General features: G+C 44.1%; 2 protein-coding genes across 5 annotated transcripts in view; both read right to left on the bottom strand.

Moving 5' to 3' along the window:
- Positions 1-396: 396 nt before the first annotated feature.
- igf3 (insulin-like growth factor 3) lies at positions 397-4445 on the bottom strand. Its single transcript, XM_034537715.1, has 4 exons — positions 4410-4445; positions 3103-3247; positions 1013-1200; positions 397-618 (listed from the first exon to the last, which is right to left on the bottom strand). Exons 1-4 carry the CDS (start codon positions 4443-4445, stop codon positions 397-399), a joined length of 591 nt encoding a protein of 196 aa, XP_034393606.1.
- Positions 4446-8049: 3604 nt separating this feature from the next.
- Positions 8050-14223, bottom strand: part of si:dkeyp-110g5.4 (uncharacterized protein LOC561637 homolog) — an 8427-nt gene continuing 2253 nt past the window's right edge. For 2 of the 4 annotated variants that reach the window (XM_034537824.1, XM_034537823.1), the window contains exons 2-4: positions 11311-11877; positions 10756-10887; positions 8783-9907 (exon numbers count right to left, since the gene is read on the bottom strand). In XM_034537824.1, coding sequence (XP_034393715.1) covers positions 9455-9907; positions 10756-10887; positions 11311-11874 — 1149 coding nt within the window. In that variant the 5' untranslated portion in view covers positions 11875-11877 and the 3' untranslated portion in view covers positions 8783-9454. Of the gene's footprint in view, positions 9908-10755; positions 10888-11310; positions 11878-12734; positions 12852-14223 lie in introns of those variants that run through there. The other 2 variants (XM_034537825.1, XM_034537822.1) reach the window with 2 other exon arrangements.

Below are 14223 nucleotides of genomic sequence, written 5' to 3'. Positions count from 1 at the left end.
GCATGGTAGCTCCTCCCATCAGTGTATGAATGGGTGTGAATGTGTGAATGTAGTGTTAAAGCGCTTTGAGTGTTCGGAAGACTAGAAAAGCGCAAAACGAGTACAGGTCCATTTACCATGTAATGCCCCTTTGATCGAGAAAGACAGAAGTAAGAAAGACTCAGTGAGACATTTCATTGAGTTCCAAAGGTTAGCGTAGCAGCAGCTAGCCCAGAGATGGAGTACGGACTTCTGTTGTCTATTCTTTCCTGGATGATGAACTCTGTTTCCCTTCAAACCGGGTTTTGATCCCTACTTGGTAGAGAATGTATATCACAACAGTCAGAACCAGTCTTTCAAACTAGTTGGGTCCAATCTAGTAACTATAAATATTGAGCTTTTTCACAAGGTCAAAGGTCACGATTCAACGGTCATCATTCTTTGAAGAGGACGCCCAGAGGTCGAAGGAGGCCTACCGGTTGTGGTCTTTGTTTTAATCCTCCTGCGAGATGATGGAACTTTGCTTTTCCGTCGAGGGGAAGGCTGTGTTTTCTTTCTGTAAGCTTCCCTCTTTGGACTGTTGGGAGCTCCCAGGTGCTCAGAGAGTCTCTTCTGAAACACGGCTTGGAACTGCTGAGTCTGCGAGACAAAAGATAAGAATGAGGAGTTGATTCAAGGACGTGCTGCTGGGCTGTAGCAGGTAAATGTGGCCCTGTGTGGGGGCAGGCAGGTTAGGATTCACCACAGACACTAACTTTATTATTTATTAAAGTCACCATTGTGACATTTTGATTTGTTTTATCATATATATTAACATTCTACTAAAACCAGAACCGGAGGTTGCCGCCTGACACCAAAGACTATCCGTGACAGAAACAGGGATCCCACTCCACCCAAACACAAGTACATGTCATCATATGACCAACGTTCTAAACTCAGATCACGTGATGACACCTGAGCCAACTACCTGGGAAATGGATGAACACTGAGTTAAGACTACGTTATCCAGCTACCGCTCCAGTAGAGGTCATACCGTGTCCAGCTGTGTCGTGGTATGAGGTGCCGTGGTTGTGGTTGGGGAGGCGGTCGACTGCTGCTGGCTCTTTGGTTTGGCACAGTACATCTCCAGAAGCTGAAGTTCACAGCCAGCCCCCCGACAGCACTGGTCCACTATCCCCTTCCCCCTGGGCCGAGCCCCGTAACCAGACCATGTACCTCTACCTGCATAAGGAGAGAGAGAGAGAAATGTCCAATGGGAATATTGTCTTCTTTTTTTTTAACCTTAACTTTAAAAAAGAAAAACAGGCCAACTTAAATGTATGCGGAGGTCTTTTAAGCCCAAAAAAGGCATGGTGGCAACTGATAAATGAAACTTTTAACTATCGGCCTTACACCCCACAACGCGTACGTATTGGACGAGCCTGTACTGAAGGTGCAGCTGGAGGAGACATTTGGACCAAAAGGGCCCATTCGATGTCCTCCTCTAGGAAACATGCTCAATTTAACGACCATCCATGCGTTTTGGAAATGTATTCCTGCTGGTTGCAGTAAAGGACGGTTGATGTCAATCTGGATGGTAGTGGCCACGATACCTTCCGACAGACAAAGGGCTCATGAACCGCCGCCATTTTGTTTTAATTCTAAATATTTAACGAATATAACAAAAAATTCACATAGTTGAATCTGATTGATCCGGTCTTTCCAATTATCAACCGATCGTCAAATGTGTTTGTTTGGCTCATTGAGCTACCTCTGTTAGCTACATTCTTTATGTTTCTATTGTGAAATAGTACAAACAACCAAATGAGTCACATTCATTTTCATTTTTTTTAGTAATAGTATTATTTATATATATTAATATAATATATTTATAGCTATATATCATGATTTATTGGGGGAAATTAAGCAATGATATGTCAAATCTGATATTTGGCACTCCCAAACAGACAAAATGAAGTAATCCTTGGTTTCATAACAACACATTTTCACCGTGGAATCAAATCAAAGAGCATGTTAGCATCCGCACGTTAGCATTCAGCTCTCAAAGCACTAAACTACCACGTGTGAGATATTTAGTTAGAACGAGGGGATCGGGTTCTTTGCCGCTTGTCCCGTCCACACCTTTTCCTTCGTTATTACTGTGAAAGCTGCGCTGCTCTCAGATAACACAAAGATGTTTGAACAACAAAGCTATCGCACACCGAGGCACGGTGTTCTGGTGAGTACGCTGCCATTCTGGTGGATAGCGTGAGGGGTAAAGTGGCCTTGGTCAGAACAGAGCAAAGGTAATCAAGTCAAGGGTTATGAGAGTAAATCTCTGTCCAGGTCCTTAACAATAACACTACAACAATAATAACCTTTATATGAAATGAAATGCTGCAACCTGCCTCCAACGTGAAGGGACCGATCCGCTCAGCTCATCTACATGCCACACATGTGGAGCTAATGACGAACCACTGTTGGATAAAACAGCGCAATCAAATGTGGCCCAGATAGAAAGACAAAATATTACGAGATATTAAATTGCGTAAAGAAGTCGGTCCAGTTGGCTGCAGCTCAGATGAGCATTGTTGTGGCTAGTCTTTATGTCAATAAATGAGCAGGCTATTGTTGTGGAGCTGATAACTTGCTCAGAGTTACTGCACTTGGCATGATGGCCATGGCCATATCTGTTATACACCTCTGCTTGTGTAAGTGCTACCACACAGGGTAGAATAACCTTGATAGCACTTGCTGCTATTATCTTTTTATATCTTCATTAATAATAGACAATATAATTTGTGTGCATTTCTGTCATAACAAGACATAATCTACCAATTTATACTCTCAGTCACAGTTAATGTGTTACCCCTCCAAATGTTTCATCTGTAAAACACACATACCATAAGAGCTACAGAGCTTATTGGGTCATAATGCAAAAGTGTGTTGTGTGCGAGCAATGGAAGATGGCATCAAGTTGGTTTGGCCTGTGTATGACAAGATATGAGAAAATCTATCGCTAAAATCCAAAGCTTTAACACTGCACCGTGCCCAACACATTATCTGAGTATATGTGAAGGCTTGCAGAGTATTCCACGTCCCAAAGACAGGTGAAACAAGTGGATGCCAGGGATGTGGACCTACCTATATAGATTCCACGGTCCCCGCACACGAATATGAGGTCGCTGAGGAGGTCCCTGCCACAGCGGAGTCTGGCTGCCTCCGAGGACAGCGGCCAGCCGGCCAGACACATGGTGAAGTAGAACACACACATCCGAACACACACCACCTGGAGAGGAGAGGGGGGAGCTTTGAATACACAGAACCCATCATCACATACAGATGCTTCCTGTCCAAGCTCATAATCACACCACAAAAGGGGCCTTGCTACATCGACAATACTCCTTTGTGATGTTTAAGGGGGGGGCGGGGGGGGGGGGGGGGGGGGGGGGGGGGGACACACACACACACACATAAACAACACGTGATAACTGGAATTAAATGAACAATTATCTTTGAAACTTTTAAAACTGGACCAATGACAGATTATACAAAAGGATATTCCTTGAATTTTGGGCTTCGAAACCGCGTTTCGACACTTGGTGTTGCTCTTTATGACCTGAGTGATGATCAACAGTAACTTTGGGAATTTTCACTAGAACCTCAGGAAGTCGTGACTGAATAAATTGGCGTACTATGAATGCATTCTCTAATATTGTTTTAGAGGATAATAGTGCTGAAAACTAACATTTTAGTTTTTCAGACCCCATCCAGCAACCACACTGCTGTCAAGCTGTTAATTGGCCTACGAGGTTAGGATTATGAACGCTATACTATTGTAGAGTAGTTTTAGGAACGGGGGTATATTTTTTTTAATGTGAAATATCACAAGCGAGCAAGCCATCACGACTCCATCCCCTGAGGAGGACAGTGCAGTGCGGTTGAAAGCTCTGGAGCAAAGCACCAGACCTAGAGATGTCTTGTTTTTGGTCAACATAGACATTTGAAGAGTTGTACAAGATAATTACATTTACAAAATATCAATCCTAGAAAGTTCCCATCAGCATGGCGAGTCAGTCTGTGACCACCATGAGCAGGTTCCAAAAGTGTGTGACTAACAGCTAATCCAAGTAATGCTTTATTTCATGGCACCACCACTTCCGAATGATTTCCTAAATAATCTTTCTCGGAAATAACTATTTTTAAATTATTGGTAAAAACAAAAGGGGAAATTCTCAGACCGTTTGAATCCACGAAATGTTTCATCCATTGTCTATTTAATGTCGGAAACTTAAATATCCAAAAAACGTTCCATTGTATATTTGTCTGCCTTCCATTTTTCCTCTCATCAGAACCAAGTGACAACTTTCCCGTGACTTAAGACCAATGAAAGACACGGTTGGCAGAGAAGAAGCCGGCTTCAGCAGGTTCAGGAGAATCATCGGTCTTACCTTCAGCATGGCGGAAGGGCGACATGAGGAGTGCATCCTGTCTGTGTGGACGTACTCCCGTCAGACCTGCAGTCTTATAGTGTGGCAGCCGGAGGGGCAGGGCGGTCTCCTCCCTGCACTCAAATCTCATCTGGAACTCCTATCAGAGGATTTAACATGCTGTCTCTGTTCTGCTGTGTTCCTATCCAGTGTGTAACAGGATATTCATCTTCGTCACAGACACGATATCCTTTTCTTTTTAAGTCTGGAAGCAACTTGTTAAGAATATGAAAGGTCCTACAGTAAATCCTGTTGGAGGCGTTTCATTAAGTTATATACACTGTGAGGTATTTCTATTATTTTGTCCATACCATTTATATCCATGGGTAGAATTGTGTGGTCCTCTTCCTTCCATATGACTGCCCTGAGAGAGCGACGTGCTGCAGCTTCAAGGAAACATGCAACCAAACTAAACTAAAGCGAATGAAGATAACAGCAAACATCTGCATCAAGTGTTAGAACTAGAACTAACTTGTATTAATCATGAGCTGGATGTATCACGTGGCAGCCACAATCCTTTTCTAACTGCTAGAGAAAGGTACTTCAACGCATCCTCTCCTATCTCCTTTAGCATAGGACACTAGACCATCCTTTACAAACGGAAAGAAGATTCTGCCGTCCCAAGATTCCTTGCTGCAGCACTCCATTGACGTGGGTCTGCCACGGTGACGATGTATCTTGGTTTGCGAACCAGGAAGTTAGCATCACACTGGTTCCCGCCACAAAAAGCCAATAGGATTCTTCCATCCAAGTTGAAATTATTGCAAGAAATAAACGTTTACGACACTTACATGCTTTGTTCAGCGAGTACACATGCTTTTTATTATATTTAAAGAGTGAAAAGAATCATTAGTAGTAAAAAGCTAACGTTGGGCTATCAAGGAACTCCACCGCAGTCACAACGTTCTACTGAAGACCTTTAATCGCTTCATAATCGACGTAAAAGCTTATAAATTTACGTTTTTATTCTGTGCTGCAGAACAAAACCTTTAAATCTCTTCAGCTTGTGTGTTTTAGACAACCAAAAAAAACGTTTGACATGATGGAAGTCGAAGAGCAGCAATGCTAACTCGTTCCTGGGTTTCAGGACTCGTTACTGGGTTTCAGGACGTTTTAGGACTTGTTCCTGGGTTTCAGGACGTTTAGGACTCGTTCCTGGGTGTTTAGGACTCGTTTCTGGGTTTCAGGACGTTTTAGGACTCGTTCCTGGGTTTCAAGACGTTTAGGACTCGTTTCTGGGTTTCAGGACGTTTAAGGACTCGTTCCTGGGTTTCAGGACGTTTTAGGACTCGTTCCTGGGTTTCAAGATGTTTTAGGACTCGTTCCTGGGTTTCAGGACGTTTAGGACTCGTTCCCTGGGTGTTCAGGACTCGTTCCTGGGTGTTTAGGACTCGTTCCTGGGTTTCAGGACGTTTAGGACTCGTTCCTGGGTTTCAGGGTGTTTAGGACTCGTTCCTGGGTGTTTAGGACTCGTTCCTGGGTTTCAGGACGTTTAGGACTCGTTCATGGGTGTTTAGGACTCGTTCCTGGGTTTCAGGACGTTTAGGACTCGTTCCTGGGTTTCAAGACGTTTTAGGACTCGTTCATGGGTTTCAGGGTGTTTAGGACTCGTTCCTGGGTTTCAGGACGTTTAGGACTCGTTCATGGGTGTTTAGGACTCGTTCCTGGGTTTCAGGACGTTTAGGACTCGTTCATGGGTTTCAGGGTGTTTAGGACTCGTTCCTGGGTTTCAGGACGTTTAGGACTCGTTCCTGGGTTTCAGGACGTTTAGGACTCGTTCATGGGTGTTTAGGACTCGTTCCTGAGTTTAAGGACGTTTAGGACTCGTTCCTGGGTTTCAAGACGTTTTAGGACTCGTTCATGGGTTTCAGGGTGTTTAGGACTCGTTCCTGGGTTTCAGGACGTTTAGGACTCGTTCATGGGTGTTTAGGACTCGTTCCTGGGTTTCAGGACGTTTAGGACTCGTTCTTGGGTTTCAGGACGTTTAGGACTCGTTCCTGGGTTTCAGGACGTTTAGGACTCGTTCATGGGTGTTTAGGACTCGTTCCTGAGTTTCAGGACGTTTAGGACTCGTTCCTGGGTTTCAAGACGTTTTAGGACTCGTTCATGGGTTTCAGGGTGTTTAGGACTCGTTCCTGGATTTCAGGACGTTTAGGAGTCGTTCATGGGTGTTTAGGACTCGTTCCTGGGTTTCAGGACGTTTAGGACTCGTTCCTGGGTGTTTAGGACTCGTTCCTGGGTTTCAGGACGTTTAGGACTCGTTCCTGGGTGTTTAGGACTCGTTCCTGGGTTTCAAGACGTTTTAGGACTCGTTCATGGGTTTCAGGACGTTTAGGACTTGTTTCTGGGTGTTTAGGACTCGTTCCTGGGTTTCAGGACGTTTAGGACTCGTTCCTGGGTTTCAGGGTGTTTAGGACTCGTTCCTGGGTGTTTAGGACTCGTTCCTGGGTTTCAGGACGTTTAGGACTCGTTCATGGGTGTCAGGACGTTTAGGAGTCGTTTCTGGGTGTTTAGAACTCGTTCCTGGGTTTCAGGACGTTTTAGGACTCGTTCCTGGGTTTCAGGGTGTTTAGGACTCGTTCCTGGGTTTCAGGACGTTTAGGAGTCGTTTCTGGGTGTTTAGAACTCGTTCCTGGGTTTCAGGACGTTTAGGACTCGTTTCTGGGTGTTTAGGACTCGTTCCTGGGTTTCAGGACGTTTAGGACTCGTTCATGGGTTTCAGGACGTTTAGGACTCGTTTCTGGGTGTTTAGGACTCGTTCCTGGGTTTCAGGACGTTTAGGACTCGTTCCTGGGTTTCAGGACGTTTAGGACTCGTTCATGGGTGTTTAGGACTCGTTCCTGAGTTTCAGGACGTTTAGGACTCGTTCCTGGGTTTCAAGACGTTTTAGGACTCGTTCATGGGTTTCAGGGTGTTTAGGACTCGTTCCTGGGTTTCAGGACGTTTAGGAGTCGTTCCTGGGTGTTTAGAACTCGTTCCTGGGTTTCAGGACGTTTAGAACTCGTTCCTGGGTTTCAGGACGTTTAGGACTCGTTCCTGGGTTTCAAGACGTTTTAAGACTCGTTCCTGGGTTTCAGGACGTTTAGGAGTCGTTCCTGGGTGTTTAGAACTCGTTCCTGGGTTTCAGGACGTTTAGGACTCGTTCCTGGGTTTCAAGACGTTTTAAGACTCGTTCCTGGGTTTCATGACGTTTAGGAGTCGTTCCTGGGTGTTTAGAACTCGTTCCTGGGTTTCAGGACGTTTAGAACTCGTTCCTGGGTTTCAGGACGTTTAGGACTCGTTCCTGGGTTTCAAGACGTTTTAAGACTCGTTCCTGGGTTTCAGGACGTTTAGGACTCGTTCCTGGGTTTCAGGATGTTTAGGACTCATTCCTGCAGCACTCTAAACTTATGTCTTCGCGTAAGTCTGTGGTTACCGTAACTTTGGGAAACAAATAGTCAAAAGATGATGTATTTTATTATCCACTTCTTTTTGACTTTGATGGAAAGCGTCAGGACGTCACGGACAGACGGGAAGGAGAACATAGGAAATGACAACGTTGATGCCACTATGCAACGGTGTTTTCTCTGAGGCAAATTTATAAAACTCACAGAAAATGAGCGCAGTGACAAACCTGATGGTGTAGAATTTAATTTAAGATTCCTGTCCGAAACAAAATCAGACTTTCAAAAAGGAGTTTTCAATGTCTTCACAATGTACAAATAAACATCTAACTCAACTCTCGGTTGGATCGCCGAGAAACCACATGACAGAAATCACAGTAAGAAGAGGTATGGACGGACAGGCTCTTTGTTACAAAGTACAAGACCAATGTTCAGAACTAGTAATGGGAACAAATGGGATTAAGAGAAACTTCTGACAGGCAGCTTGGCTGTGGACCTGATGAATCCCACTAGCAAAGGTCAGGAAGACAGAAAACAATAGCATGTCAAGGAAGTGTGACTAGTAGTTTATAAAAGAATCTTTGTCACCAAGTAGGGATAACCAAAGTTATGCTTCAACATTCAGTAACATATAAGATCAGGACATCCTTTAAGCTTATATAGTCTCTGATCTCTTTCGGTTTTAGGACTCGTTCCTGGGTTTCAGGACGTTTAGGACTCGTTCCCTGGGTGTTTAGGACTCGTTCCTGGGTGTTTAGGACGTTTAGGACTCGTTCCTGGGTGTTTAGGACTCGTTCCTGGGTTTCAGGACGTTTAGGACTCGTTCCTGGGTGTTTAGGACTCGTTCCTGGGTTTCAGGACGTTTAGGACTCGTTCCTGGGTGTTTAGGACTCGTTCCTGGGTTTCAGGACGTTTAGGACTCGTTCCCTGGGTGTTTAGGACTCGTTCCTGGGTGTTTAGGACTCGTTCCTGGGTTTCAGGGTGTTTAGGACTCGTTCCTGGGTGTTTAGGACTCGTTCCTGGGTTTCAGGACGTTTAGGACTCGTTCCTGGGTGTTTAGGACTGATGAATCCCACTAGCAAAGGTCAGGAAGACAGAAAACAATAGCATGTCAAGGAAGTGTGACTAGTAGTTTATAAAAGAATCTTTGTCACCAAGTAGGGATAACCAAAGTTATGCTTCAACATTCAGTAACATATAAGATCAGGACATCCTTTAAGCTTATATAGTCTCTGATCTCTGAAAAAGATTTGTTATAATCCTTAATATAATCCAATCTTTAATTTCCTATTCATTTCAATTGTGGGTTTTTATGACGAAATAAAACATAATAAATTATCAGCATAAATAAACAAAGTAAACATTTCTTAAAATAATTTTTGATGGTTTACTGACTTTGGTGCGCTTGAAATTATTTTTTAGGAATGTGGCACGTAAACATTCCTAAAACAACGTCTGGATCCTTGTAGACCAGCTGCTATCAAACAACTAAGGGATCTGCATCTGCCAAAAATGGATCATCAATGATCGGCAATTAATATCAGGGGCAGAAAAATGCGTTGTGCTGACCGATCCTTGACTCCGAACCCTGAGTTTTATGATCCGTGACGCCACTAGTGATGACTAGTGGTCTGCCATTATGAGGAGCTCCAGTTTGGCCTTCTGTCGAGCGATCATCTCCTCCACTGCCAGCTGCTTGAACTCAAACTCCTGTATCGATGTGGAGGCTCGAGCTGCTCCCTGAGGCGTCCAGCTCTGGTCTACCAGACCAACCGTGTCGTTGGGTTCACCAAATTCACCCCCGTCGTTGTTGGCCTCCTCCTCCTCAATCTCCTGGTCCCCCAGAGGCTGAAACCACCCCTCCTCTGCTGCTTCCTCTGCAGCCTGCTCTCCGTCTGCATCCTTATGGCGACGGCCGTCTACTTTGTGCGCGCCGCCGGCGGACTGAGGGACGTGGTGTGCGCTCGTGGTTGAGGACACGTCACTTCCCTTGTGCATAGTGACCTTCTTGTTTTCCCCGTGCGGCGCTTTGGGTGTGGTGCGTTTCTCCTTGGGCCGGTTGTCATTCAGCAGCTCCTGCAGGACAAACGAAGTAGTGTCACATGAGGACGGGAATCACAGTAATGGTACCAAAACCCACAGTGGACAGCAGAGGATTCTGACAAGAGTTACACGGGAGCAGAGAACGGTGGAGACAAAAGCGCATTTACATGGAGATGGGCCTTTATTTCTAATGAGAGCCGGAGCGCCAACGGTCACCGAGTATTTTGGAGTGGCTTGGGACAAACTCGAGACTCTAGAACTGCAGGCCACAAACCGATGGATGACACACTGCTTTATACAGTCTGGTCTGAGTCATAGCACCAGGGTGACCCGATAGCCATCAGCTGCATAACGTTTCCCTACTCCCTTACCTTAGATAGGTATCTAGTACTGAGCCCTACTAATAACCGTGTATGTCTGCAAATCTGTATCTTAAAAAAAACTAAAACAATATCCAAGCTATGTGACCCACTAAGCCTTCGCGTAAAGGATATGCACGCGATTGACGTGCCGGCTCCAACATCGTCCAAATCCAAGCGTGTGCAGAAATCCTCCACCCGCCACCCAGTGGAATGAGCGATTTCTCTGGTTAAGAGACCTGTCTGGACATGTCAGCCCTCTCCACTAGTCCCTGTAGACTGGGCTGCTAGATATGCTGCTCCTGCCACGACATCTAACTTGTGGAATTAACCACCATTCATCATCCGTACCGATGCTTCTGTCCTCTACTGAACATCAGATAAGACACACCCTTTTAAAATAGCTTTTAATTGACACAAAAATCAATTTATTAAGTCTCATTTTTTGCTGACTCCTATTCTTTGTTAAAGCATTTTTGGAACTGTATTACCAAAAAATCATTCTATCATTATGACACTTACCTGCTCTGTGGCGGAGTGATTTTCTGGCTTCGTGAGACGATCCTTCAGCTGTTTTGAGGTCTGGGGCAGAGTGACATGCGATTTCTTCCTCTGTGGCTCTGAAGGTTCAAGAGAAGCCTGGTGGGAGCGGCGCTGCAGGACGACAGACAGGCACAATAATATATGAGTGCACAATATTATTCTACGAGAGGAACAGTCAATCATATGCTTTATACATGGTGCCATCTCCAATAAGAAAGGTCAGAGTGAGGCAAAAGGAAAGCAGGGAGAAGGTTTTAAGTACCACTAGTGTCGGGTTCATGGAGGCATTCAAACCAACAGGGTTTATCCTCTGCGGTGCATGAATGTGCTCAGTACATTTTTTGTTACCCGTGTACACGTGGAAAATGTTATCTGATGCTAGATTAAAAGTCACAGACTATAAAGTTTACATTTTGATACTACGACAAGGACTCATTTACATTAGCATTGTGAGCATTTAAACACGCTGTCAAAGCACCACGATAGGTACAGCCTCACAGAGCTGCTCGGAGTCTCAAGGCTGAAGATCGTCACCTTCTTTAGGCTTTTAGATGATACGGCTGATGTTGAAGGAATGGAAGAGTGGGAAGCCAGCTGTTGTTCACTTGTCTCTGGTTGACTGCGGGTCTGATTGGGATTCCTAATGGACAGGTAAATGCGCCCATTGTAGAGGATAACGGCATCTTTGTAAGTGCGCGGTGCAGAGCCCCGAGGTAGCGGGGAGGCGTGAGATGTGTGCGCGGTGCCCTTTTTGCCAGGCATGATTTCCTTCAGCACCTTGTACACCGCGTGGTTGGCCGAGACAAAGCTCATTTGGACGGGACCGGGATTAGCTCGAAACTCTCTGCCCATCAGCGAGGACAGGTTTTCGATCGCATTGTTTCCGGCGTGGGGGGCCAGCTTCTGGTCTTTCCTTCGTATGACTGCCGGACAAATCCATATGCCTTCTGGAGAGTCTGCGAGCTTCCCGGAGCCCTTAAAGCCAGAGAGGGGGAGGCCCATTTGCCTGATCACCGACTTCGGTAAACTCCACAGAGGAATGCTTTTCACCTCAGCTTCCACTGGGATGTAGATTTCAAGTTTGCCAAGGAAGTCCATGCTCTGTGGACACATTAAGAGGTACATTTAGAGTTATAGATTGGAATAACACCTCCCAGCTCAATACTGAAACTACATTTATTTTACTGCATTTGGTGGCAAAACAGTTCTTGATTTTATTAGTCCACAAGTTGACATTATGCTTTACTAGACAGTTTCAATAATTGATAAGCGGTTTCAGTTGACACATGTGAAGACGTTTCTGGTAAACATCATCACGAATGGAAAACCGTTTTTAAATTCTTCTGACATAAGATTCTCAGTAAATTGTGATTTTTTCAAATTATTTTGGGATCTCAATTGAATACTCAAAAATAAAAAAGATAAATACTATGTTAGATTATTTTATTTTTAAATGTTAGCCATTTCCAGAGGCTGACATCCTTCAGAAGGATGTTTCCATAACGTCACTATTAGGACATTCAATTTGAGTGGTAACTGGATGTGGACATAATCTGACAGGACATTGATCACTGGCTAGAACAACTTTTACTTTGAAATGTATCCCTCGGTTATTATATGTATTATCATAATACCACGAGCTAAGCTTGCACAGGCTAGCCGGTTACTAGCATGGAGCTGTTAGCTATTAGCAGACTGAATATAAAACATATTTCTAAGAGAATGACACACTGGAGTATTATTGTATGTTAGCCGTCTTGTCAGTTATGGAATTAATGACTGTACGAGCAATGCAGGTGAAGACTCCCTGCAATGGCCTTCGCGTTCGGCGTCCTAACATTTGCCAAACGTTACCGGCACCGAGCAAAATGACGTCGTGCCGAAACCGGAGTTCTCCTCCGGGTTTAAGTGGCTTTGAAACACTCGCGTTCGCCTCCATGAGATATCGGTGCGCCTACCTTGATGGACCTTAAACGTATCCAGCTTTTGTGTTCTGTTGCATTTTCACTTTGTAAGTAAAACAGGACTTCCGGATCCACACTCTCCAGAATAAAAGTGTTACCATAAACAGCAGAGCACACACATGCAGTATGTCCCGTAGGTCTTCTTTCACCACACACAGACATGGAGTAATAACACGTGAACAAAATAAAATGATAAGGAATTTACAATTGCTCATGTTGTTCAATAGTGACACACAATGACTAAAACGCATTGTGCATACCTTCTTTAATGAGTAATCCCGTACTGTTCTTAAACCTGAATTATATGTTGAAATTCCCATGCCATCTCAGTGAGGTAAATAAAAACATCGTTGGGCAGTGTGGTTTTACTGGGGATCAGTGGTCGTGATCACTTAGTAGATATGCCTATCTAATACTACATTAAAACCCTGCCCTTCAGCTAGATAACTTTAACTATTCTTTTATTCTGAAGTCCAGACGCCTGACTGATCACTCGCATTGCTTCCGGCTGTGTGTGTGTGTGTGTGTGTGTGTGTGTGTGTGTGTGTGTGTGTGTATATATATATAGTTCACAAATACAATTAGTTGAGACTGCAGTTGACTGGGGGTTTCAAGGGTTACATGTTTAGATTAAGTCCCTTATCACATGTAACATACTATTGTTGTTTTTGTTTGTTCCATCTCAACACAGTGGAAGACCTCATGATGATCTCACTGGAGGGACCAGAAGAAGATGCAGCATGTGTAGAATCTGCTGTGAGAAGAAAGCCAGGCGGCCTCACATAAAACCCTCTGAGCAAAGCAGCAGGTCAGACCAGCAACTTCTCCAATGGCTGACAGTGACACTGATGACGATGATGAACTGGTGCTAAATATGTATATGTACATATTTATTATTTGTCAACACTGTACATAAAAATGTAATAACAATAAATAACCACAACGAAATAAGAATAACATTTAATATACTTTGAATCTGTAGTCTACTGCCTAATAGTCTTCTTATTGTCATTTGATGACAGTTGCTCATATACTGTAAGCCTAAATAAGTATATTTATTATTTTGAACAAAGGTTAAATGTTATTTCACAAGTTTCAAAAAGTGCCCCGAATTTGTTTATAAATGCCCCTGGATTTCAGTCAGTGGGGGCAAAAATTGATTGTAACCTTGTTTGCTGTCTATCTATCTATCTATCTATCAGTTACTGTATATCTATACAGTAACTGTGTCTTTATTAGTAGAAGTTGTAGTTTAACACCATTCAATCAACTGAAAACATGTTCGATCCTTTTGATCAATATTTTAAGTGGATGTTAATACCAGGAAACAATTCAGTTACACGGATCACGTGTACAGACGCAAACTCCGTCATAAGTCTCTCCAGCTGTCAAAGCCGACTGACAACTGATCCAGACGTCATCAGAAAGCGACGTCGCTTCACGTGACGCTTTGGAGGAAAGCACGTCATTTCTCTTCAAACAT

Source organism: Cyclopterus lumpus, chromosome 7, assembly GCF_009769545.1.
Source record: "Cyclopterus lumpus isolate fCycLum1 chromosome 7, fCycLum1.pri, whole genome shotgun sequence".
In the NCBI taxonomy this organism is placed as follows: Eukaryota; Metazoa; Chordata; class Actinopteri; order Perciformes; family Cyclopteridae; genus Cyclopterus; species Cyclopterus lumpus.
Note: the sequence above shows the minus strand (reverse complement) of the source record. Positions and strands in the feature narration are given on the sequence as shown.